Source organism: Alnus glutinosa, chromosome 1 (assembly GCF_958979055.1).
Source record: "Alnus glutinosa chromosome 1, dhAlnGlut1.1, whole genome shotgun sequence".
NCBI lineage: Eukaryota > Viridiplantae > Streptophyta > Magnoliopsida > Fagales > Betulaceae > Alnus > Alnus glutinosa.
In genome coordinates this window covers 44,078,094-44,102,223 of record NC_084886.1, presented here as the reverse complement: position 1 = coordinate 44,102,223, position 24,130 = coordinate 44,078,094, and the positions used below count along the sequence as shown (strand labels likewise).

Genomic DNA, 24,130 nt, shown 5'->3' with positions numbered 1-24,130 from the left:
GGATTCCCATAAACGTGCGTATGAAAATTTTAAATCCAAAAAATGATTTGTTTTTAAAAAATTAAATAGGCTTTTACGATTAAATTAAAAATAATTTTTATGACCATTATTTTCGTCACCACTAAACACCGAAAAATGCCAAAAATATTTTTCCTAAAACATTTTACGCGGATACAAATGACGGAGAATAGAAAATCTCAAAATCCCAAAATAAATTGCGGTGAGAAAAGCACTCTATGGACTATGGGGACTGGAAGAGCCTTAAACCCCAATGCTCTACCTGTGTTATCTCCGTGAGCGATAAGCGAGTCAACAATTATGGTAAATCCCATTTTGGCGGGTTTAGTTTAGTTTCAGCAGATTTGACAGAAGTCGAACAGCTTTTTGGAAATTTTGGGAAGGGAAGAGATGAAGAAGCTGAGATGGGCAATGGACGGAGAGTTTTGGGAGCTGGACGTGTCGACACCCAGGACCCTGGAAGGCTTGGCCCGGCCGGTTCCGGGCGACCCAATTCCACTGGGACTGTCCAGAGGCTGCAGCCTTTCGAGGGCCAAGCAGCTCCACTTCATGCAGCGCTTCATGACCGCACCATTCGTCCCCTCTTACGCCGCCGCTTCCGACGGCCTAGCTCTGCACCGTGTACTCACCATTCCCTTCTCTGAGAACTGGTTCGCCACTCTGTTGGGTCAGTTCAATTTGCAAAAGTTTTGGTCGTCTTTAATGAATGAGAGTGGAGAAACGCCACCACCACTGAGCTCAGAGTCCTCATGGCGGCAGCAATTGCAAAGAGTTGGGAGACACCTTCGCAACAAATCATTGTATGCCCTCGGTTTCTCTTCCGAACTATTGTTAACACCCGATGATACTCTGCTTCTTAGCTTAGATTCACATTCGTATTCACATGGTAATAAGAAGACTCCGCGAAAGAAAGCAGTCCTCAATCACAAGGTATTCGTTCTGTGTTGTGTTACATTCCCTATTTATGTGTTGTGTTGTTCTAGTAAAGAAAAGGATTATGCTTAACGAGGACTGTGTTATGAGAATGAGCGACAGATTGTGTAACTCTTCTCTCAACCTATCTTGGCTAATTAACGATAAACAGTTGGAAATTAACAGGTTCCTAGGCCTCTATCAAACAATGAGTTTGAGGGATAAAATTTAGCATACTTCTTTATTGATGGATCGTGCTGTATATAGAATTACAAATACCCGAATGGAACTTGAACTAGAAAACTAAACAGACTCGAACTCTTAACAATTAATAAGACTGACTCTATCTCTAAATAATAGATAAGAATTCTATCTAGATAGATAGATAACAGCTAGTCTAATTAGGGATAACTTGGTGAAGATAATCTTCCTTATTGACTCTACGGCACATTGGAGTTATACTCCTTTTTTATTCCCTCTACTAGATAGATAATATGCTTTTTGTACTTCATAATGCCTTGGACTTCTATCTGCATAGAGAAATGATACACTTACATTCCTCCCCTGTTACGAGGGTCCTTGTCCTCAAGGACAAATTCTGGGAATCGTTCATGCAAAATAGATATACTCTCCTAAGTTGCATCTGCGGGACTAAATCCTTGCCAATGTATGAGAACTTCCATGTTGTTTGCATTGCCACGATAGTCTAAAGCTGCTTGAGGTTGAAGTGCTTGGTGCTCTGACTCATACTCTGGTATTGCCGTGCCAGTAGTAGTTTTGCTGCTCACCTGCTGTTTTAGTAAAGACACATGAAAGACTGGATGCACTCTTGAACCAGTTGGTAACTCTAACCGATATGCAGCTTCTCCAATTCGTTTCAGTACTTGAAAAGGCCCATAAAATTTTGCAGCCAGCTTCATATTCGACTGCTTCTCCAATGAGTGTTGTCAGTAAGGCTGTAATCCCCAAGTTGGAAGGTACGTTCCTTATGACCACAGTCATATATTTGCTTCCTTCTATTCTGGGCCAACTGCAGCTTGAATCTCACATCTTTAAGCAGTTTATCTCCATCTACGAGATCACATTCTACAGCTTCTACTCGTGCTGTTCCTAGAATATAAGCAAGTAGTGTGGGAGGTCTTCCATATACTACCTCAAAAGGTGTCTTACTTGTGCTAGTATGATTGACAACTTGTATTGTAAGTGTAGTCCACCCAAGACAACGATTTAACCCAATCCTTGGGCTTGTCCTATGTGAAACAATAGAGATACATCTCTAATGTGCGGTTGATTACCTCCATTTTCCCGTCCATCTGAGGATGGTAGGACGAACTAAAATTGAATCTGGTACCTTGTAGTCGAAACAACTCTTGCCAAACTTTACTAGTGAAAGCCAGATCTCGATCACACACAATGGATGTTGGCATGCCAGGGAGTTTAAAGATGTTGTCAAAGAAAACTTGGGCTACGCTCATGGCCGAGTATGGGTACTTAAGTGGGGTGTAATGTGCATACTTGAAGAGCCTATCCACAACTACAAAAATAACAGATTTACCTTGCGACTTTGGGAGACCGTCCACAAAATCCATAGAGATGTTGGTCCAGATAGTAGTAGGAATGGGCAAGGGGTTGCAAGAGGCCTGCTGGTGTTGTTAGATCACTCTTGTTGCGTTGACATGTATCACATTCCCAAAGATATGCCTTGAGTTGGGAACACGCCCCTTGCCAATGGAACACTGGCTTGAGTCTATGCCACATTTTTTTGAATCCTTCATGGGAGCCGATGTAAAATTCATGAGAGCTTCACCAGATTTTGCAATTTAGGTTCCCTAGCTACTTCTTATTTAATGAGCTCAACCTACTGAGGAATTGTCTTGAGAGTGCACATAGCTGTCTTGGCTCTTCTCTTCAGGATAGACTTACTGCACCTGAATTTTCCAGGCCCCTTTTGTATTCATTGGTGAAATTATAGCCCAATAATTTGGCTAGCCATTTTTTTGGGCTTCAGTAGTGATAGTTTGGTCCAACAAATATCATAGACTTTTTTGATCAGTACGAATGATGAATTTGTTGCCTAACAAGTAAGGTCTCCACTTCTGTATAGCCGAAATTAAAGCTGTCATCTCATTTTCATATGTTGAGCGGAACGCATTTTTCCCCTTTAGGGCTTGGCTAAAAGATGGTATGGGTTTTACATCTTGCATAAGAACAACCCCAATTACTGAGCCTTAAGCATCACATTCCACAACAAAGGGTTTACTGAAATCTGGTAAAGCTAGAACTGGGCCCGATGTCATGGCCTTCTTGAGATGAATAAAAGCCTTTTCTTCTTGTTCATTCCATTTAAATTCGTTCTTCTTCAACAATTGCATCAATGGGCCTGCTATGAGCCCGTAGCCTTGAGAAATTTTCGGTAGTAACACGTGCGCCCCAAAAATCCAAAATCCCCCTCAGGGCTTTAGCAGAATTAGGCTTGGGCCATTTTACCATTGTTGATGTCTTTTCTGGGTCCATGGGCACTGCATTTTGGGATATTACATGCCCCTAGTAGTTCACATGTTCTTGGCCAAACTGACATTTTTCCCTTTTAACAAATAAATGATTTTCTTGCAGAAGTTGTAGAACTACTCTAAGAGGCTTTAGATGCTTGCCCAACAACTTGTTATAAATTAAAGTGTTATAAAAAATACAAGCACATACCTCTTGAGAAACTCCTTGAAAATCTTGTTCGTAAGGGATTGGAAGGCTGATGGTGCATTGGTCAACCCAAACGGCATCACTAGAAATTCATAGTGCCCTTGATGAGTGCAGAATACCGTTTTCTCAATGTCTTTTTCCGCCATCTGAATTTGGTGATAACCCGAGCGAAGATCCAATTTGGAAAAAACTTGAGCTCCACTCAACTCGTCCAAGAGCTTATCAATCACCGGTATTGAAAATTTGTCCTTGACAGTTACATGGTTGAAAGCGCGGTAGTCCACATATAATCTCCATGACCTATCATGTTTCTCGACTAGCAAGACCGGTGATGAGTATGGGCTTGTACTCGGTTGTTCCACCCTAGTTTGTAGAACACCTGTTACAATCTTCTTGATCTCATTATTTTGATAGTGCGGGTATTGATAAGGCCTAACATTGATGGGCCCACCTCGGTAACATGGTTACCTTGTGATCATGTGATCTGTTCGGGGTAAGCCTGTATGGCTCGGCAAAAACGTTTGCATAGTGATCAAGTAATAAGAGTAATGCACGGTTGCTGGACGTTGGGCCCCCCTTTTGTGCTCCAAGTGTAATAATTCCAGATTCTTCTTAGACAGAGTCCCAACCTGTGAGAGGAAACAGTTGGCAAATCCATCCTACTTTTCTCCTTTTTAGTTCCCTGCATGTGTCAACATCTTCTACCAGCCGGTGTTTAGGAGCTTCAACCCCCTTCAATGATATTTCTCTTCCCTTCCATGAAAACCTCATCAATAATCTAGTGAATGTTATGGGTCCGAAATAGAGTGCAGCAGGCTTGTTTGTCAATGGCACTGAAGGTTCTAGAGGATTATGACCTGGCAACCGGTTTGCGTTTTATGTGAAGACTTGATGCGTTTTGTCTTTCATTTTGAGTATGCGTTTTATGTTATGGGTTTGGGCATTTTGATATCTTGTACAGCATGCGTCCATGCTAGGTTTTTCCTTTTGTATTCTGCATTCTAGAAGGAATCAAGTGAGCTGTACAAATTATGTTTTCTAACAGAATTGGGTATTTAGAAGAGGGTGCAGCGGGTAGGAAGGTTAAGAAAGAATATTGAAGGCTGAGTCATCCTTGGAGAGCTGATCCTCTCGAAGTGCTGTTATTTAGTAAATTGCAGAATTTCATCATCTTCTTCCTTGAATTTTCCTCATTTAGCAGTATATCTAGTTAAAAGTCCCTGAATTTTCTATAACTGAGACCTTTACAGCGAAATCCCACCAAATCGGTCCAAGCATCTGCAGCCACTGGATTCCCAAAACAGCCTCGCAGCCCTCCAGCGGTAGCAAGAAAAAATCGATCACAAATGGCTCTCCTAGCAGCCACATTAGCAACCTGTGACTGAGCCCCCTGCACTCCAGCTTCTCACCATTGGCCACCGTGACCTGTAACAGCCCCACCTTCATTGGTTGCAACCCAAGTCGTTCTGCCAGCTGTGAGTTGAGAAAATTATGAGTGCTTCCTGAATCCATCAACGTCGTGATTTGGTGATTGCCCAACATCCCTTGAACTCGCATGGTTCGTGGTGTGGGTGAACCCGTGATTACGTGTAGAGAAATTACGAGCTCCTCTGTTGCAACCCCTTCAAGTTCGGTGAAAGTCGTCTTCTTCCCCATCGTCATCTCTGAAATACAGACCTTCAATCATGAAAAGTTTCCTGCAACGATGGCCCGGAATGAATTTCTCGTTGCAATTGAAGCACAAGCCATCACTTCTTTCTTGCATTTTAGCAGGGGTCATTAGCCGAACAAAAGTTGTTCTTGATCTGGTTAAATTAGTTGAAGGTAAAGGTGGCACGGTTTCTCCTTGAGTTAGGTGTCGTGTCTCTGTAATTGGGGATTTCTTCAAACTCCAATTTTTTGCTTCAAATAATCAGGCCTACTCGATTGCTTCGGTCGTAGTGGTGGGTCTCGCGGCTTGGACTTCTGCCCAGAGATTCTCCTTCAAGCCACTCACGAAACATCCTAGCTGGTATTGGGTGGATTGTTTCCCCACACGGCTGAGGAGCTGCTTGAATTGCATCTAGTATTCCGTCACCGCCTATCTGCCGCAGCTTTGTAAGATCACCAAAAATGATCTTCAAACTGTATTGGTCCATATCTCGTATAAAGCCCCGATTTGAGTGTCTCCCATGACATCAATTCCTCACTCTCCTTGAAGAGTGTTTTTTTCTTCTTCTTTTGAGATTACAATAGGGGACAGGGGAAGGGACGAAAAAGAGTTGGACAACCCAACAATAAGCTCTGAAACAACCTACTTGGTGCAAGTAAACAGAAATTAAAGGGGAATGTGTGACCTATGAATTCTTGGGACAAAAGCCAAGAAAATTGGCCGCCAGTAAAGGTGGCAAAATGAGGCACAAGAAGGGGCACACCTCGAAAGGCCCTTCAAACCTTCCCATACCCCCACAAGGAAACCATTGCAGTAGCAAACCCGGATGAGAATCGCAGTAGCAAGAACGAAGCCATCGGCGGGAAAAAAAAGGAAGAAGAAGAAGAAGAAGAAAACAGCAGCGTACCTTCGCGTGGACGTTAGACGGAGGATCGTTGGGCGGCAACAAGGAGCTGGGACGCCAAAGATGACGATGGATGGGTGCGTTGAAGGTCGGGGCTGGCGGTGGGAAATAGATCAAGCTTTGAAAAAATTCGATCTGAGAACCAAGACAATTCCGATAAGCGACATGGAGGAGGAGGCAAGCGCCAAGGAGGAGAAGTTGGCCGGCGCAGTGGAGGAGGTGAGACACTGCGTTTGAGGGTGGAGGAGGAGCCAAAGAGGAAAAAAAAAAAAGCACAACAAGGGAACAAGGGAGAAGGGGAAGGGAGGAGGGAGGGAAGAAGAACCATTCCTCCTCCCCTGAAGGCCGCACCGATGGCGGAGGAAGACCTCACCAAGGAGGAGGGGGAACTCTACAAAGAGGAGTTGGGGGGGGAGCTTCAAGTACTCTCCTTGAAGAGTTGGTACCACATCGGGGCTGCACCCTCCAAGTGGTATGCTGCCAATGAGATTTTCTTGTCAACTTTAGTTTGCTAATATTCAAGAAATTGCTCCACATGGTAAACCCAGCTCATGGGATCTTCATTGCCGATGTTCCTAGGAAATCCAATTTAGCCAATTTGGGAATGGCTGAATTGGATGACCCACTATGCTGTTTGCCTCGGCTCTTTGCGGTGGAGCTTTCCCCAGAACCGCCACTGCCCGCTTTGGAGACAAGGCGTCAACCTTGGAATTAGTCTCGTCCACCTTCACGATGTCCTTCGGAAAGGACCCCAAGTTAGGAAATTGCTGCTCTAGACGATCTATTCTTTGCTCTGCCATAGAGTAACCTGTCTTTGAGGCCAAAATGTTATGAGAATGAGTGACATATCGTGTAACTCTTCTCTGAACAGGGAAAGAAGCTGGATCAAGCTTCTTCTTGCCTATCTTGGCTAATTAGCGATAAACAGTAGGAAATTAAGAAGTTCCTAGGCCTCTATCAAACAATGAGTTTGAGGGATAAAATTTAGCATACTTCTTTATTGATGGATCTTGCTTTATATAGTATTACAAATAGCCGAATAGAACTTGAAACTAGAAAATTAAACAGTCTCAGACTCTAACAATTAATAAGACTTTGACTCTAATTCTAAATAGTAGATAAGACTTCTATCTAGATAGATAGACAATGTCTAGTCTAATTAGATATAACTTGGAGAAGATAATGTTCATTATTGACTCTACGACACATTAGAGTTAGAGATGTGTTTGGTATCATTCTCTTACACATCTCTTTTGAAAACCCCCCATTGAATCTGTGAAACCTATATGTGGTCCCATGGATTCAATAATGGATTTGCACATCTATTGTAAGGAAATGGACAAGAGATGTGCAAGAAAATGAAACCAAACATTTCTCAGAGTTATACTCGTATGGCAAATGGACTCTTATGACTAATGGAGTTATACTCCTTATTTATTCCCTATACCAGATAGATAATCTGCTATTTGTACTTCATAATTCTATAGACTTCTATGTGCATAACGGACTGATTCATATGGTTATAATGTATGTGCTTTTTTTGAAGTTCCCCAATCACAACTTAACGGTGGAAGCAGTTTCGCCAGGACTTTTTGTTGACGAGTCTGGTAATTATTGGGATGTACCCTTTTCCATGGCGATTGATCTGGCTTCTCTTACTTCTGACGCTGGTGCCAGTTATCATCTATGTATGCACCATAACACCGGGTCACCCACTCAATTCGAAGGTGATCAGAACACCCATGAACCACCTGCTACTCTCCTTCCTGGGTTGTCCCTCAAAACTGCTTTTTCCTTCGAACAGAATTTTGACATTTGGAGAAGTAAAGGTCAAAAGTTGTTGAAGATGGTGCAACCATATGACATGTTCCTTTCAACTCCTCATGTTTCGGCTGCAGGGATCATTGGTAAGCAAGCTACTGCCTCTTTTGCCCACTTAGATGAGGATGGGGACTGCTATAAGCTTTAGTGTTCACAAGCTTCTGCTTCAATGGATGAATGCTTGGCCCAGGAAATATTTAAGGAAGTAAACCATCATATCTTGTATTTTGTTAATTGTCATGCAAGTTAACTGCAGGTGGTGGAACTAATGACATTGAAACTGTGCACTTGCGTCTCTATAAATTATAAAGAACAGAAATGGGAAATAGTCTTGTTCTCTCTTCTGTCTGACCTCTATACCGAGATCTCAAATATGAGGACTGGTCTGATAGCTTGTTTCTTTCAATAACATAGTTCAGGACATTATCATCATTGAAGTCTCGGGTTGGGCAGAGTGTAAAAGATCTAGCATTTATTTGGTCATAACCGCCATTTGTTGTGTTGCTTAGCATAATTAACATGTTAGAATCCATGATCAATGGCAAATACATATCTGCGGTGCTTACTAATTAATGTATTAAATTCATGAATCCTTAATAGCTCTTAGATGTTGTTTCGTAGGTGCTGCTTTGACTGCCTCTGTTGGAGATTGCTCGGTTAGAGCACAAGATGGTTCTCAGGATTCCAATGGATTCTCTTTTCAGGCATCTGGAGTAAAATCTGCCTTTCTAGCAGATCTGTTTGCATCAGTCTCATTTACTGCTCAGCATGGAAATTTCCAAAGGCTATATCTAGATCTCACCCGCTTTCATGCCCGCTTTGATTTTCCTTCTGGTTCCAGATTTCTTTCAGGTGCTACACGTGTAACACAAGATCTTCTTAATTCTCAAAGGCCAACTCTGGAAGCCATTCAGGCTATTTGCCCCAATGCCACCCTTTCTCTTCAGCAGCAGGTGCCTGCATTTCTCTCATAATCTTTTGTGTTTATATTTTTGCATAGTGCCTTCCTGACTAGGCTAAGAGTTATTTTACAAAAGATAGAAATACGGGCGATGCAAGTCAGTTTAAACGTAACTTTTATTCCTCTCTCGTTTTTTGGTGAAAGCAGCTCTAGTGATGATTACTTCCTTTTTACTTGTTGAACCTGAATAGATTACTCGCAAATGAAAGCTTCAAATGCTTCTAGCAGAATCTTTTTTCTCAAGCCTGTTGATTCAAACACCAAAATTTCATTCTGGCATAAATTAGTATTGTCAAAAAAATATTTACAATAGTTGCCAACAAGTTAATGGCCTTGTGTGTGCTCATTTAGTAAAATGTCGAAAATGTTTGTTTTGATTTTGAGTAATATGACATGCTAGGAGTAGTAGTAGGAGACATATATGGTGTCGGATTTATCCTCTCTCTCTCTCTTTTATTCTCTATTTTCTTTAATGGCCTTTTATTGTCCTTTTGCATTACATATTAAGTAGCATATAATGAAGTCATCAACTTCATAAGAAGTTCCATCCACAGTAAAAATAAATAAAATTAAGAAGTTCCATCTACTTCTTTCAGATTGCTGGACCTTTTAGTTTTAGAGTTGATTCAGGAGTTGCAGTTGATTTGAAGAACCAAGAGTGGCCTATACGTGTGGATGAGCCTGTTTTTGCCATTGAATATGCATTGCAAGTCCTTGGTTCAGCGAAGGCTGTGGCATGGTATTCGCCAAAGCACCAAGAATTTATGGTAGAACTGCGTTTTTTTAAGACATAAACCATATTCTTTTGTACGTGTTCAGAAGTTTATGTTCTTTTCTGTGTTTTCATATTGTGAATCATTTGAGAGAGAAAATACCCATGTCAACTGTTTCTGTCACAATTTGAAATTTATGTAGTATTCAAAATATTTAATTTGAGAAATATTATAGTAATTTTGGTAGTTGAAGCTCCGTTTAGGCATTAAATCTGCGTGTCCTGGCAAGGCTCTCTGAAGTGCTTCTAAAAAGTTCACGTCAGAACACCCATCTGACGGACTTGCTAACGAGGCTCTCGGGTAGCCTTCTAAGGTGACCACGTCAGGACGCTTTTGCTGACACCACTGCAATTTTTCACTTAATCATCTCTAATTCAAAACCACAAAAACCTAAAGCCTTAAAAAGACTTGCAATTACATCATTTTGATCACTGAAAATTCATTTTCTTTTTCTTTTTGGCGGTGTATAAGAAAAATGACAAGTATTCTAAGAAACAGCGACAATATAACTCTCATCTTTACACTTAAGCAATCAATTATGCAGCATAGAGCTATTACATTAACATTGAATACAAAAGAACGGGATTTAACCCGACCCCTCTTCGGCTGTTAACGATTTTTGATATGACACTTGTTTGAATATTAAAAAAAAAAAAGGGTTTAACTTTAATAAGAATGGGATTTAAACCAAGTCCTTTACACTTTTCAATATAGAGCTATTAGGTTAACACTCCACTTAATTGTAAATAAGCCTTTCCACACACAATTGAAGCATTTAAATCCCACGCATCTCCTTCTTAATCGAACACAACAACCTCGTTCAAGAGAAAACCTAATCCTTGTTTAGACTGTTGAAACTTTGCCACCTTCAAACACCGTCGCCGAACGCCATCTTCAACCACCAAAACACCGGTTTAAATGTCATTCTTAAATCCTCATTTTCCGTTGGAACCCACCATTTGAGAGATGAAATTTTTAGAGATTTGAAAATATTTTTAGGTTTTTGATGGTTTTCAATAAGTTTTTGATTAATTTCTAGCTTTAGGTTGTTTTGGGTGTGACTCTGGATAAAGATTTTCAATGACAAACAAACAACACTAAATATTTTTAAGATCATTTTTAGGTTCAACCAAATAATCATAAAAACATTTTTCTATTGGAAAATATTCAGACGCTTATACAAAGAGAACCTTAAAATAATCATAAAAAATAATGTTATACGCCACACTTTTATTTTCCTCTAATTTTATTTTAATGATGTGATACTGTTCATCAGTCTTTAATTTTTAATTTTTTTTTTTTTTTTTTTTTTTTTTTTAGCAATGATTAATAGCGATTTCACATACCAAAAATGCGATTTTAAACCAAATCGTAAAAAATATATTGTTTCGGAGTGCATTTCAAAAAAATTATAAGTTGACAACGTAAAAAAATATATTTTTTCAAATCGCAGGTAATGAGATACATTTTTAAAATCACACATTTTTTAAAGCTAAATTAAAATATTACCAAAAGCTTAATAAAAATGTAATTTTGGATAATTGCACCATTGGTCCCTATGGTTGGTTTAAATTATAAATCACTATCTGTGATACAAAAAGTTCATAAAGGGTTCTTGTGATAAACTATAATTACAAATCACTTTCTAAATTCATTTTTTGTCCATAAAATTAACAGAAACCGTTAGATTGCCATGTCAGAGCAATAAAAACGCGACAAGTGTTACTCTTAATTAAAATATATATATATATATATTGGGAAAAGGAAAGGGGTGGCTGCAAGTTGGGCAGCCACCCCTGACCCCTAGGAGTGGCCGCGCGCCACCCCCAAAGGAATCTAGGGGTGGCCGCGTGCCACCCTTAGGATCCTTTAGGTGCGAGCCACCCCCAGGCCTCCGGGGTGGCCGTGCGCCACCCTTGGCTCCCAGGGTGGTTGCACGGCCACCCTCAGCAACCTCTGGGAGTGATTGCCCTTTGCTAAACCTATATATTTTTTTTTTTAAAAAAAAAAAATAATAATAATAAAAAATAAATTTTAGGTTTTTAATTTTTAATATATTAATTTTTTTTTTTTTATTAAGATCGACACTTGTTGCATTTTTATTAGTTTGACGTTGCAATCTAACGGTTTCCGTAAACTTTGTAGACGAAAAACAACTTTAAGGAGTGATTTGTAATTATAGTTTACCACAATGACCCTTTATGAACTTTTTGTGCTATTGGAAGTGATTCATAATTTAGGTCAACCCCGAAAACTAATGTACAATTATATCCCATGTTATTTTTAGACTTTCTCAATCATAAAAATCAAGGGGCGGGAGGGCACAAGGAAGTTGAGAAATCAGCGGCTGAAAGGGCCGGACGTACTAATAATAAAGGCACACGCGGGGCTACCGTAAAATATATGGCGTTTCATCTCTGTCTTTCTGGGTTGTTTGGCTTTTGGGCGTGCGCTTCCCTCGCTCTCTCTCGCTCTCTTTCTCTCTCTCGTATTCTCGTCCCACAATTGGAAGAAGCTCGAACAAACCACCGAACTGCTTTTCTCGGACCGCCTTAGATTGAAGTAAAGGTAACATTGTTGCAGAAGCAATTTTTAGGGTTTTTTTTTTTTTTTTTTTTTTTTTTTTTTTTTTTTTTTTTTTTCTGTTTGACTTTCATTAACTATGATATTTCCCTTTTTCCTTTTCTTCTTTTTATTTTTCCCCTGAAATAGGAGAATTGGGTTTCCCTGCAGATTCTCTATCAGTATTTTTTCTTTCTTTCTTCTTTGGTAGAAACAATAGATATAATTATGTATTTTCCTACTGCAGCTTGTGGATTTCTTTCATATGCTCCGTCTGATTGTTCCAAATTCTGGTTTTATTGGTTGTATTTCTGTTAATTTGAAGTTTTGGTGCAGACTATGCTGGTTTATTTGCAATTCTGTGTGAATTGTGTTTTGATGTAGTGATTTTCTCCTTTCTATGTGTAGAAAGCTTCAGACTTTATGAATAATGTTGTGAATTTCAGTTAAATATCATATCTAGCTATGCTTTTCTTTTTTATTTGTGTGTGTTAAACATGCTGTCCTGAATGCATCCTATTGTAGGCATTGGTTTCTGTAAAAACTTTAACAAGATTATTACTTAACTTTCTTTTTTGCAATTTTCAATATCTGGGTAGGTCATGGCCGGAAAGAAAATTATAGCGATATGTCAGTCGGGTGGGGAGTTTGTGACGAATAAAGACGGGTCGTTGTCTTACACTGGGGGTGAGGCATTTGCGATTGACATTGATCAGCAAACACAGTTAAATGATTTCAAGTCGGAAATAGCAGAAATGTTTGATTTTAGCGTTGATACGATGATTATCAAGTATTTCCTTCCTGGGAATAAGAAGACTCTCATCACAATTTCCAAAGACAAGGACTTGCAACGCATGGTGAATTTCCTCGGTGATTCTGTCACGGTTGATGTGTTTATCATGTCAGAGGAAGCTGCTGCTCGAAATGTATCCAACATGCCTGGTAGTAGGTAGTTTATACTGGTCCTACGAATATTCAGCTGCCTCCATACCTGCAGCAATCACAACATGGTACAGGGGTCGGAGGATTGTATTTATTTTTTTCAAAAACCAAAATTCCCTTGTTTTCTTTAGTCAAGTTCATTAATGCCTCTCCGTACCATGGTGTGGATTGTTGTGGTTGTGAACCATAATGAGTACTTACTGGAAATGTCTTGGAACCCTACATGTGCCTTGGCTAACAATCTTTTTGGCACATTTAATCATGCAGGTCAAGCAGGACAACTGTGTCAGAAGCAGTGATTCCGGTAGTTACCCCCATTGATATTCAAGTTGATACAGCTAATGCCAATAATCATATAGATATGGAGATACCCAATGAAACAGCTTTAGTTTATCCTGCTGGTTCTAATGATGACAGGCATCGGAAAGCTGCACAACAGTGGGAAAACACCATCACTGGTGTGGATCAAAGGTTTAACAGTTTTAGTGAATTCCGAGAAGCATTGCACAAATACTCCATTGCACATGGATTTGCTTATAGATATAAGAAAAATGACAGTCATCGTGTCACTGTCAAATGCAAATCCCAAGGTTGTCCTTGGCGGATATATGCTTCAAGGTTGTCTACCACCCAGTTGATTTGTATCAAGAAAATGAACACACAACATACTTGTGAAGGAGCCGCAGTGAAAGCTGGGTATCGAGCGACTAGGGGTTGGGTGGGAAGTATCATAAAGGAGAAGTTGAAAGTTTCCCCAAACTACAAGCCAAAGGATATTGCAGATGATATCAAACGGGAGTATGGGATTCAATTGAATTATTCTCAGGCATGGCGTGCAAAAGAGATTGCAAGGGAGCAGCTTCAGGGCTCCTATAAAGAGGCATATAATCTGTTACCTTTTTTCTGTGAGAGGATAAAGGAAACAAATCCAGGGAGTGTCGCCACATTTACCACCAAGGATGATTCGAGCTTCCATCGTCTCTTTGTATCATTTCATGCCTCGATATCTGGTTTTCAGCAAGGATGTCGCCCTCTCCTTTTCCTTGATAGCACTCCTTTAAACTCAAAATACCAGGGGGTATTATTAGCTGCAATAGCTGTAGATGGTGATGATGCTATCTTTCCAGTAGCCTTTGCTGTTGTAGATGCTGAGACTGAGGATAACTGGCATTGGTTTTTAATGGAACTTAAATCTGCATTGTCAACATCTCAGCAGATTACATTCGTTGCAGATTGTCAGAATGGTTTAAAGAAGTCATTGGCTGAGATATTTGATAAATGCTACCACAGCTATTGTTTACGCCATCTTGCTGAGAAACTTAATAAGGATTTGAAGGGGCAATTTTCTCATGAGGCAAGACGATTTATGATTAATGATTTTTATGCAGCTGCTTATGCACCCAAACTCGAGGGTTTCAACCGTTGTGCTGAGAACATCAAAGGTATTTCTCCTGAAGCTTACAATTGGGTTATACAAAGTGACCCACAGCATTGGGCAAATGCTTTCTTTGGAGGAGCAAGGTATAACCTCATGACATCAAACTTTGGACAACAATTCTACAGTTGGGTCTCAGAGGCACATGAGTTGCCAATAACACAGATGATTGATGTATTACGAGGTAAGATGATGGAATCTATATATGCACGTAGGGTGGATTCCAGTCAATGGGAGACAAAGATAACGCCATCTAAGGAAGAAAGGCTACAAAAAGAAACTTCAATAGCTCGATCACTTCAAGTGTTGCTCTCACATGGTAGTATATTTGAGGTGCGTGGAGAATCAGTCGATATTGTTGATATTGATAATTGGGATTGTAGCTGCAAGGAATGGCAACTTACAGGTTTGCCTTGCTGCCATGCTATTGCTGTATTTGAATGCATTGATAGGAGCCCATATGATTATTGCTCCAGATACTTCACAGCCGAGAGTTACCGTCTAACGTATGCAGAGTCCATTCACCCTGTTCCAAATGTAGACAGACCAGTCCAGGGTGAATCAGCTGAGGTAGTAGTTACTGTAACCCCTCCACCTACAAAACGACCACCAGGCCGACCTAAGATGAAGCAAGCTGAATCCATAGACATAATTAAACGCCAACTCCAGTGTAGCAAGTGCAAGGGCCTTGGCCACAATAAGAAGACATGCAAAGATTCCTAGTACACAACATGTTAGGACATTGTTAAGTAGGTAATCATGCTCCAGCATTCCAGCTGTATATATTTTGCAATTTTGGGTTGGCTGTTTGGGGTTTGTGCTTTGGGAACTAGTTCTTGTTGTGTTTACTGTTTGCTGTGTTTACGTGCCTGAGATTCTTGACTGCAAATATTTACATGCAACTCATGCATGCACATGTGATTTTCCATATTTCATGTCATTACCATTGTTTTATTTGTCTTTATGTGAAAACACATTTGTATTTTAAGGTTTATAAGGCGTTAAATGTAGGGCAAAGGAAGTCCACATGGTCAAGGGGTTATTAATGCTTGACAATTTTTTTATTTATTTATTTTTAAATAATAATAATTGGGAAAAATATGTAGCTCGTGGTTTAAGGCTCAGTTTTACATTCCAAGTTGCTTAAGTGGAGCTGCACAGGTATGGATCTGCCAAAGAGAAGTTACAGGCATATGAATCTAAGGACATTGAGCAAGGTGGTGGTAATCATAATGATTGTTTGGGTTGTTAATGATCTTAAATATTGTTTCTTATTAACTTTATATGAAACCAGATAGAGAGGTCTATCATACACTCCCTTTAAATGGGGACTACAATGATCTATATATTAGGCTGACGAACCTTTTGGAGTAGATTATCTAGGTTGGGTATGTGATATGTCAATCTTTCTCCCTCATGGTTAGCATGTTCAGAATTTACATGTGATTTTAACTGGTGTGCTTACATTCTTGTGTTTGACATATATTTCTTCTTCTTTTTCTTTTCCTTTTGTTTTCTGAGCCGTGTTTTACATATATTTCAATTGTATGATTGATAAGATTTAGTGCATCCTAAAATGCTCGTCTTCAAGTGCAACACCTTTTGCTGTATTTTGATAGGATGGGCATGATGCATTTTATGCTCATCTGTTCCAATGGCGGTATGAAACATACTCCACGCTGTTTGCTTGGACTGTTAAAAATTTGCTCTTACCTTTTATGACTTAATTTAAGCACTTATTGACTTTGTAATGCCTCATTGCTTGGCAGAAGGTTGATCTGCTTATAATATTCCATTTATGTCAGATCTGAATCTATAGGTACTATTTTAAGTCAATGACAGTATTTTTGGTTTGTAGGCAGATTCAGCGTCAAAGCACTGCAGCATTTTGTTCTAGACCATTTTTAAGAGACATGGCGAAGACAGGATGCTTGGTACATTCTTTTTCCAATGTATTTAACCTGTATTTGGTTTTTGCTTCTGATTTGCAAACCCAAGTGATGGCCTGGGAAATCAGATGCAATTGGAGCTAGTTGTCAGGTTTTACCTCTGCTTCTTGCTGTTAGACAGAGAAAAACTCTCATTTCTTATTCTGAATATATAATTCCATGTGCTACAGTGTAATTCTAGAACCAAAGTGATCCATGGCCATGTTAGCATTTACTATTTGTTTGTTAGAATATTGATCAAATAATTAAATTCACAATTTTTTATAACATGCTATCAGAGCAAATGTCTTGAGTTTGAACCTTAACTCCATAGTTTACTTAACATTCAGTTAAATATTCTATTGGGCCTCAATTAAGGAAGAGTTTGAGCTCGCACGTGAGGATGAGTGTTAAAATATTAATTAAATGATTAAATTCATCATTTCCTATCAACTTTAGCTTTTGGGTGATTTAATATTACTATTAGTGTTGCGACTTATATTTTGTTTAATTTGGTAGAAACTTTTTCGTCCTGAAGATATGCACTCGGTTGTGAGGTAGGTTGCTTATTGGCGATTTTGCGGTGTCTGGGAGTGCTCTCATGACACATTTCATCAGTTGGACTTGAGCCTTTTTGTTTTTTTTAACTCGGACCTGTATATAGATCACGTATGTTGTGGGCATAGGAAGCCGCTATGGTGTTTCAATGAACCAACTCCATTTATTTGCTTTTTACAATAATATTATGAAATTGTGACTGGTATAACCTTCTCTGTGTTCTACAGTGGAGCTGTGTGAGCAGAACTTTTTGTTACTTATGGCCAGAAATTAACGAGATGGCTCTTCTTTGTCAAAACCTGCAAAGATGGCCGTGCTAACTGTCAATATTTTTCAACAGTTGTTATAACCTTCTCAATATATTTTAACAGTTTATATTCACATGCAGAAACTTCTTGTAACTTTATTTTTGACCAAAAGTTGTAACATAAAATATGCAATTTGGTTGTGTTACAGCATTATTTTGCAGTTTTTGTGATCATCTTCACGATGATTGTTATAACCTTCATGCATTTTACGAATGAGATGTCAAAGGAACTTATAACATGAAGATGGCTATGGTTTGGTGAAAATCTGCAGCTATGGTGTGCGTGAACATAATTCTTCCATAATTCCATTACTTGAACTTGTCAATTCCAACCTTTCTTCTTCTTCTTTTAAAGCTGGACTGCAGATTTGATCTATTTGTTTTGTTCTTGACATTGCATTTTCCCTTGTTATTGTTATTACTTGTTTGTAATTCTCAGCATCCAGATTTTATGGAAAGGCATGATGTTGCTTGACAAGAGCTCTGTTTCAATGTGGCCTAAGCAAATAAGACAAGCGGTTTCTTGAAATGCTAGATTCCATGGGTTCCCTTTCCCTTTCCTCTCCTTGTCTCTTTCGTTTTCTTCCCTCCTACGTACCTTTCTCCCCCTTTTTCTTTTTCTTCTTTTGGTTTCAACTGAGCTCAGCACCGAGCTTCGTCGTGGGCACTTTTGTTGGGGACTTTGAATTCCCCAATACATGCGTTTATTTACCCGCTGCGGTGAAGCCTCTGAATAATCGTTGCTATATTTTGCATATATTCTCTTCTCACGTCTTTTAATTTTTTTTAATAAATAACGTTCTGAAAACATATTTACATTGTGGTATTATGTATATTATTAGATGTAATAAACTAAAATTATAACTATGAAAGACTTCTCTCCATTTCAAAACGGAGATGATCATTCTTGTGTTTATAGATCAATGAAACCCATGTGTTATATTTTCTTTTCTTGTTAATAAATTTAATCTTGTCTTTTAAAAAAAAAAAAAAATTAAGAAAATAAGAAAATTCAGGACACGTTTTAAGTTGTCACCCAGGTCAGAAAGTACTGGAGGGTAGCAGAGTGAAAACGCACGTATTCATCCTCCAAACCAAAAGATATTAAGAAGCTACTGTAGTGTAGGCATTTCCTCGAGGTGCCCAGATAATTCGGTGCATGTACGTTGTTCCACTCAGACAATGACACAGCGACGATTCTGGCCGGGACTTCAACCTTTCCCTTAAACGACACTTGGGGTTGGGAAGCCCATAATGTGACACGCGTACGGCCAGCTCATCCACTTACCACATTGTTCGATTGCCACGTCGCCTGACACGTGTCTTTGCCATGTCCATCGTCCTCTTCCTTTAATATCCCAGCCCAACCGCCCCAAACTTACACTTGCTGTGATTTTGAATTACAGATCCTTGTTTTTCTCTCTTTGATCGCTCTCGATCTCCGATCCCCTTAATTTGTCAGTAAGTTTGTTTGATATAATTCGTTTTCATGGCTTCCAAACAACCTTCTCGGCTCTTCGTTATGGTGCTGGTGATGCTGGTGGTGTTGCTTGCAATCTCCAGTGTCGGCCATATGGAGTCAACAAACGAAGGAGGTCGTGAGTACGAGGAAGTGAAGGACACGGCAAAACATGTCGAGGATAAGGCGGCAGGGACGGCGCAAGAGACCAAAGAAGCTTCCGAGTCGTGGGCCGAGTGGGCTAAGGAGAAACTCTCTGAACTTGGGTTGAAGCAAGATGATGACTCCAAGGAAACTGCTAGGGAGGCTTCTGGTTAGTACCCTTCTTCTCTTCTCTTCTTTCTTTTTCGTCCTCTCTTTAATTCCCTACGCTTTTCATCGTTAAAAACTTATTAAATGTTTTCAAATCGCCAAGGATGGTTATCTAATTGTTGTGATCGATCGAGTTGGGCATGCAGGAAGCGGTCAATACAGTGGAGATAAGGTTAAAGACATTAAAGATACAGCAGCCGAGAAGGCCAGAGACGTGAAGAACGCTGCTACAGAGAAACCGGGCGACATAACAAATGGAGCAAAGGAAAAGGCCGCTGAGGCTGCTAATGCAGCGAAGGAGAAAGCCAGCAAGAAAAAGAATGAGGCGGCAGAAAAGGCCGCCGAAGCGAAGGAAAGAACGTCCCAAAAGGTAGAAGAGGCGAAAGAAAAGGCGGCTCAGACGGCAAGGGAAGCGAAAGAGAGAGCAGCCCAGAAGGCCGAGGAAGCGAAGGGTGCGGCTACGGAGATGGGGAGTAGCGCCGTGGAGGGAGCGAAGAAGAAGCCGGCGGAGACGGAGGAGGAGCTGAGTTGGGCAAAGGAAAAGGCAAAGGAGGCCTTGGAGGCCGCCAAGCACAAGTCCCAGAAAATTAAAGAGAACATTGTTGGTGGAGGCCACGGTGAGGAACTTTGAGCGAGCTGGTCGATCGGTCCACGTACACCATGGATGTCTCTGCTTAGACATTCTGTTTCTTTTTGTTGTTTCATCAGATTTTGTTCCGCAGGTGGTCGTATAAACGTACAGTTTCTGTACGTGCTTGTAATTCGTCTTGTTTCGTGAAGGTTCCTTTAATTTTGTGCCAATAACAGTGTGATTAAGATATAGAGAATGTATTTTACTTCACGGCCGGGGTCAGTCAGTCACTGGTGTGTGTATTTGGTTTGCTATTTTCTTTTGAAAATATTGCAAATTTCTAAACTTAATAAAGTTTTTCATTTTTAAAGGCTCTATTATATATCCAAAACCAAACAGAGTGAACCTGCTTTCCCTCCTTTAATACTAAATCAGACTTCAAACAACACTTAAAAAAGAGAGTGGAGTTGACAACATAATGTTGAATTAAAAATTTAATCAACAATAAACAACGATAGTCAAAATATGAAAAGTAATAAAGCAATTGATACAAATATTAGATAATGAAGTGAAAATTCTTTGTTCAGATGGGCTTTGACAAAAACTCAAAACTCAGTGTCTACTTTCTTGTTCGAAAGAGCTTGCAGACCGAGCTTCTAGAAAAGTCTGGTTCTTATTGTGTTCGGATGGACAATTTATGTGTCTGTCCAGACAGCTTCAGCTTCACCCGAAACCGATAATTTGTGTTCAGACATCCTCACCCGAAAGCGACATCAGGCGCTATGCTAATTTTTTAAACTTCTTGAAAAGATCAAATTGGAAACGTATAGAAGTTTTTGTTTTTAAAGGGTTTAATTTTACTAAGAAATATCTAATTATAATTTTAAAAATGAGAAAGGAGAAAAGAATCGTAAGAACTTTATAGTTCTTGTTGAAACATTCTTGATGCAATGATGATAAACAAAACAGCAATGTACATGGGATTTGGCCACGTATGCTTCTCTAATGTATCAAAAAGATAATCCAATTTTTTTTTTTTTATTATTTTGGTAATTAGATAATCCAAAGTTTAGGAGATAGGCTTTAAATTGGGCTCCTTTTTCATGAAGTTTGTGTACGGATTGACACGTTAAAGTACACCCTCTCTCTCTTCTTTTAAAACTCCAGAAGATCAAGGGAGAACAGCTGTTAATTAATTAACATATTCCGCCGCCGCCCCCCAATTAAAAACAAAAAAGAGAAGAAACAAAAAGAAAGCAATAAATAATGTAAAAAAGCTGAGACTGATGATTAGAAACTAATGATTCTTATCTAAAAAGAATAAGACTACTAGACGTTTCACTGCTTTTGTCCAGAGGTGGACCAATTATTCATTTATTCTTCCACCTTTCACTTTCATCTTATTTTTCTTTCTATCAATTTTGATGCATCAATTAATGCAGCAAAACAGATAAATTTTTAATAGTAATTAAGATGCGATATTAATAATAAAAGAAAAAATAAAGAAAAGAAATGGGAGAATAGTGAGGGGGTGTGTAACAGGCATTTCTCTTTTTGGAATAACATCAATCAGGCAATGACAAACTTTTTGGTTTTTGCGTTACAATGAAAGACTGACACCTCAACGTTAAACAAGAACAGTAAATATTAATAAAACCTAGCAGAACACTAAATTTAAACCATCACTTTCACTGTCTTTAAAAAAAAAAAAAAAAAACTATCCCACCCCTAGATGGATCTAGGTTGGCCCAATGGCCACCCTGGCCACTGGGGGTGGCTACATGGCTACCCCTGGTCCATGGGGTAACTGCGCGGCCACCCTCGAGGTTTGGGGGTGGCCTTCGAGCCAACCCTAGATCCATCTAGGGCTAGCCCGATGGCCACCCCAAGCCCTGGAGGTGGCCGCGTGGCTACCCTCGGTCCATGAGTCGGCCCTGGGGTCTGGGAAGTGGCCGAGTGGCTACCCCCAGTGGCCGGGAGTGGTGTTTTATATATATATATATATATATATATATATATATATATATATATATATATATTTTCTCTGACAGCATCTGAAATTGGTGAACCCGACGAGTTTTGAGTTCCCGACAGCCTTTCGTAGTGATTCCAGCGACGTTGGAATGTATCCGGCGAAATCTGGAGATTTTCTGGCGGCGTCCAGCGTGGAGTAGTGGCGGTGATGGTGATGGTGGCGTCTGGTGTGGGCGATGATTGGGAGTTTTTATTTTTTTTTCTCTTTTTTAGACAAAAAAAAAAAAAAATTAAATTTAATGTTTTACAAACAAATGTGTTTCTTATTATAGACTAATGTGTCGATCTCTTATTGATCATATAAAATCACTATTTTATGCCATGGCCGGACAACAGATACTCTCTTCTCTTTTTTATAGTGTACGCAATGTGGGAATTTACTTTTTTTCTATTAAATGCAAAAGTGAATTTGTTTCGTGGATAAGAAAAGAAGAGTGGAGATGCATTGGAAATGAGGGAAAATAACATAATAGAATCCTTTTTCATTCCCCATCATCATGATATCATGATATCATGTCAAATATCTTTGATGATGTGCTTGGGCGGCTGATACGTTTGGCAACTAAAGCACCTCAAAGATATCAAACTAACTTTACGAGTTATTACTTAAAAAAAAATACAAATTATTAAAAAACAAATCTTTTTAGAAATAAAAAAATATATATATATATATCCTAGAAATGGTAACTTCTTAATTAACAACAAAAATAACATTAATTATCTCATAAACTCAAACTCTAGTATACCGTAGATGAGTCTATTTGGTATATTAGCTCCTTTACAACTCCATAAAATGATTATTCAATGGTTAATTTTTATTCTCATGTTGTATAGTAGTTATATATATAAGTCTACTAAAATATAGTATTATTTTAAAAAAAGTATTTAAGTCTTAAAATTTATCAAAATTATAAAACTGCATATTTGAAAACTAAACCAAATTATAAAATTTTTCTCAATTTAAAAAATTAAACCAATTTTACTTTCCTATTTAAATGCACTTTACAATAGTTTCCCTTGTTCTATCCCTATACTATTTAAATATTCTTTAAATTAAATGTTAAGAGAAAGTGAAATCTTTTAAATTAATATTGTTTTAATTAAATGTTAGAGAAATGAATGAGGTAATCAAAAGTTTTTTTTTAATATTAAAATAATGTTAAGGAAATTACTTTTGCTTCCCTAAATTTATGATACAACTTTTAGTTCCCTTGGTGTTTTCTTAATTTAAGGAACAACAAAAAAATCTAATTCAATTCAAGAGAATTTTTAATTTTTTTCCTAACATTTAAATAATAAAATGAGATCTAAATAATATGTTGTTAGTGCTTTAATTCAGAATAATAGCACACTACACAAAATTTGATCTTTAGTGACGACCAAAAGCCAGTGGCACTAATGACATTTAGCGATGATCGGGCGATTATCGTTGATAGTTGCTCGGTCTTTTTTTTTTTTTTTTTACATGTCCACACGATAGTAGGAATGGGAGATTCAAACTAGTAACTTCCGCTTCATGATGCGTGATCCACAGCCGATTGAGCTACTCCTTGGAGACTGATAGTTGCTCAGTCGAGAAAATATCAACAATGACTTTATTGGTAATTGTACCTCAAAAGACTTTCTCTTTACCTTTTGCATCTTCACTTTTTGAAAGCCCAAACCCATTCTTCTGGATCTTCGTTAGTCCTATTTTAGGTGCAGAGCCTCTTCAATAAAGGCCTCTTTCTCTCTTTCTTTTATTTATTTCTCTCCCATTTTTTCATTTTGTTGATTGAAAGAGGATAAGCGCTATCCAATGAGTAAAGGGAGGGTTTGCTACAGTAATTCGGGCGGTTGGTGGCCCCTTTCGAGAGTTGCAGGTCCTTGCCGCTGCATGAGTGGTAGCTCACGCTCAAAACTCCTCCAACACGAGTCCTAGTCATTGCATTGCGGTATGTTTCCCAGCTTCATTTGCGCAATTTGCACTTTTGATCGGTTCCATCCATTCCCGACCTTAATGAATCGAGTATGAAGGGGTCAGTCAGTAAAGCGGTTTGGGTTCTCGGTAGGTTCCTGTTCGCTCGCCACTCCCCGAGGCCAAGGACGGTGTCGAACCGTCATTCCAGGATTTGCAGTCCAATACATTTCTATTATGTTACCTAGCCAAAGCCGCCACCTCATCCGCCAAAGTCAAACGGTTGTTCTTTCTTCCTTGCTCCCTCTTTTTCTACATATGAGGTGGCGGGCGGAGCACTCTATATGACCGGCGGCGGGTTATCAGAGAAGAGGGGACAACTTCTTTC

At 39.1% G+C, this 24,130-nt stretch overlaps 3 protein-coding genes across 6 annotated transcripts; all 3 read left to right on the top strand.

Moving 5' to 3' along the window:
- The first annotated feature begins 223 nt into the window (after window positions 1-223).
- LOC133851432 (protein TRIGALACTOSYLDIACYLGLYCEROL 4, chloroplastic) lies at window positions 224-9,915 on the top strand. Its single transcript, XM_062287864.1, has 4 exons — window positions 224-948; window positions 7,729-8,089; window positions 8,625-8,956; window positions 9,561-9,915. Exons 1-4 carry the CDS (start codon window positions 409-411, stop codon window positions 9,756-9,758), a joined length of 1,431 nt encoding a protein of 476 aa, XP_062143848.1. The 5' UTR covers window positions 224-408; the 3' UTR covers window positions 9,759-9,915.
- A 2,212-nt stretch (window positions 9,916-12,127) lies between these two features.
- On the top strand, window positions 12,128-17,609 carry LOC133851413 (uncharacterized). Of its 4 annotated transcripts, none has more exons than XR_009895805.1 (5): window positions 12,128-12,305; window positions 12,899-13,248; window positions 13,509-15,425; window positions 16,535-16,610; window positions 17,390-17,609. XR_009895805.1 is itself a non-coding variant. In XM_062287848.1 (4 exons), exons 2-3 carry the CDS (start codon window positions 12,902-12,904, stop codon window positions 15,397-15,399), a joined length of 2,238 nt encoding a protein of 745 aa, XP_062143832.1. In that variant the 5' UTR covers window positions 12,128-12,305; window positions 12,899-12,901; the 3' UTR covers window positions 15,400-15,425; window positions 16,535-16,813. The 4 variants fall into 4 exon arrangements, 2 of the variants coding, with proteins under 2 accessions (XP_062143832.1, XP_062143820.1); XR_009895804.1 differs by having other exon boundaries at window positions 13,509-15,429; window positions 17,390-17,608; XM_062287848.1 differs by lacking the exon at window positions 17,390-17,609 and having other exon boundaries at window positions 16,535-16,813.
- A 1,142-nt stretch (window positions 17,610-18,751) lies between these two features.
- Window positions 18,752-20,188, top strand: LOC133881642 (late embryogenesis abundant protein D-29). The gene is made up of 2 exons (XM_062321001.1): window positions 18,752-19,241; window positions 19,387-20,188. The coding sequence occupies exons 1-2, from the start codon at window positions 18,959-18,961 to the stop codon at window positions 19,869-19,871; spliced, it is 768 nt and encodes a 255-aa protein (XP_062176985.1). The 5' UTR covers window positions 18,752-18,958; the 3' UTR covers window positions 19,872-20,188.
- Window positions 20,189-24,130: the final 3,942 nt, after the last annotated feature.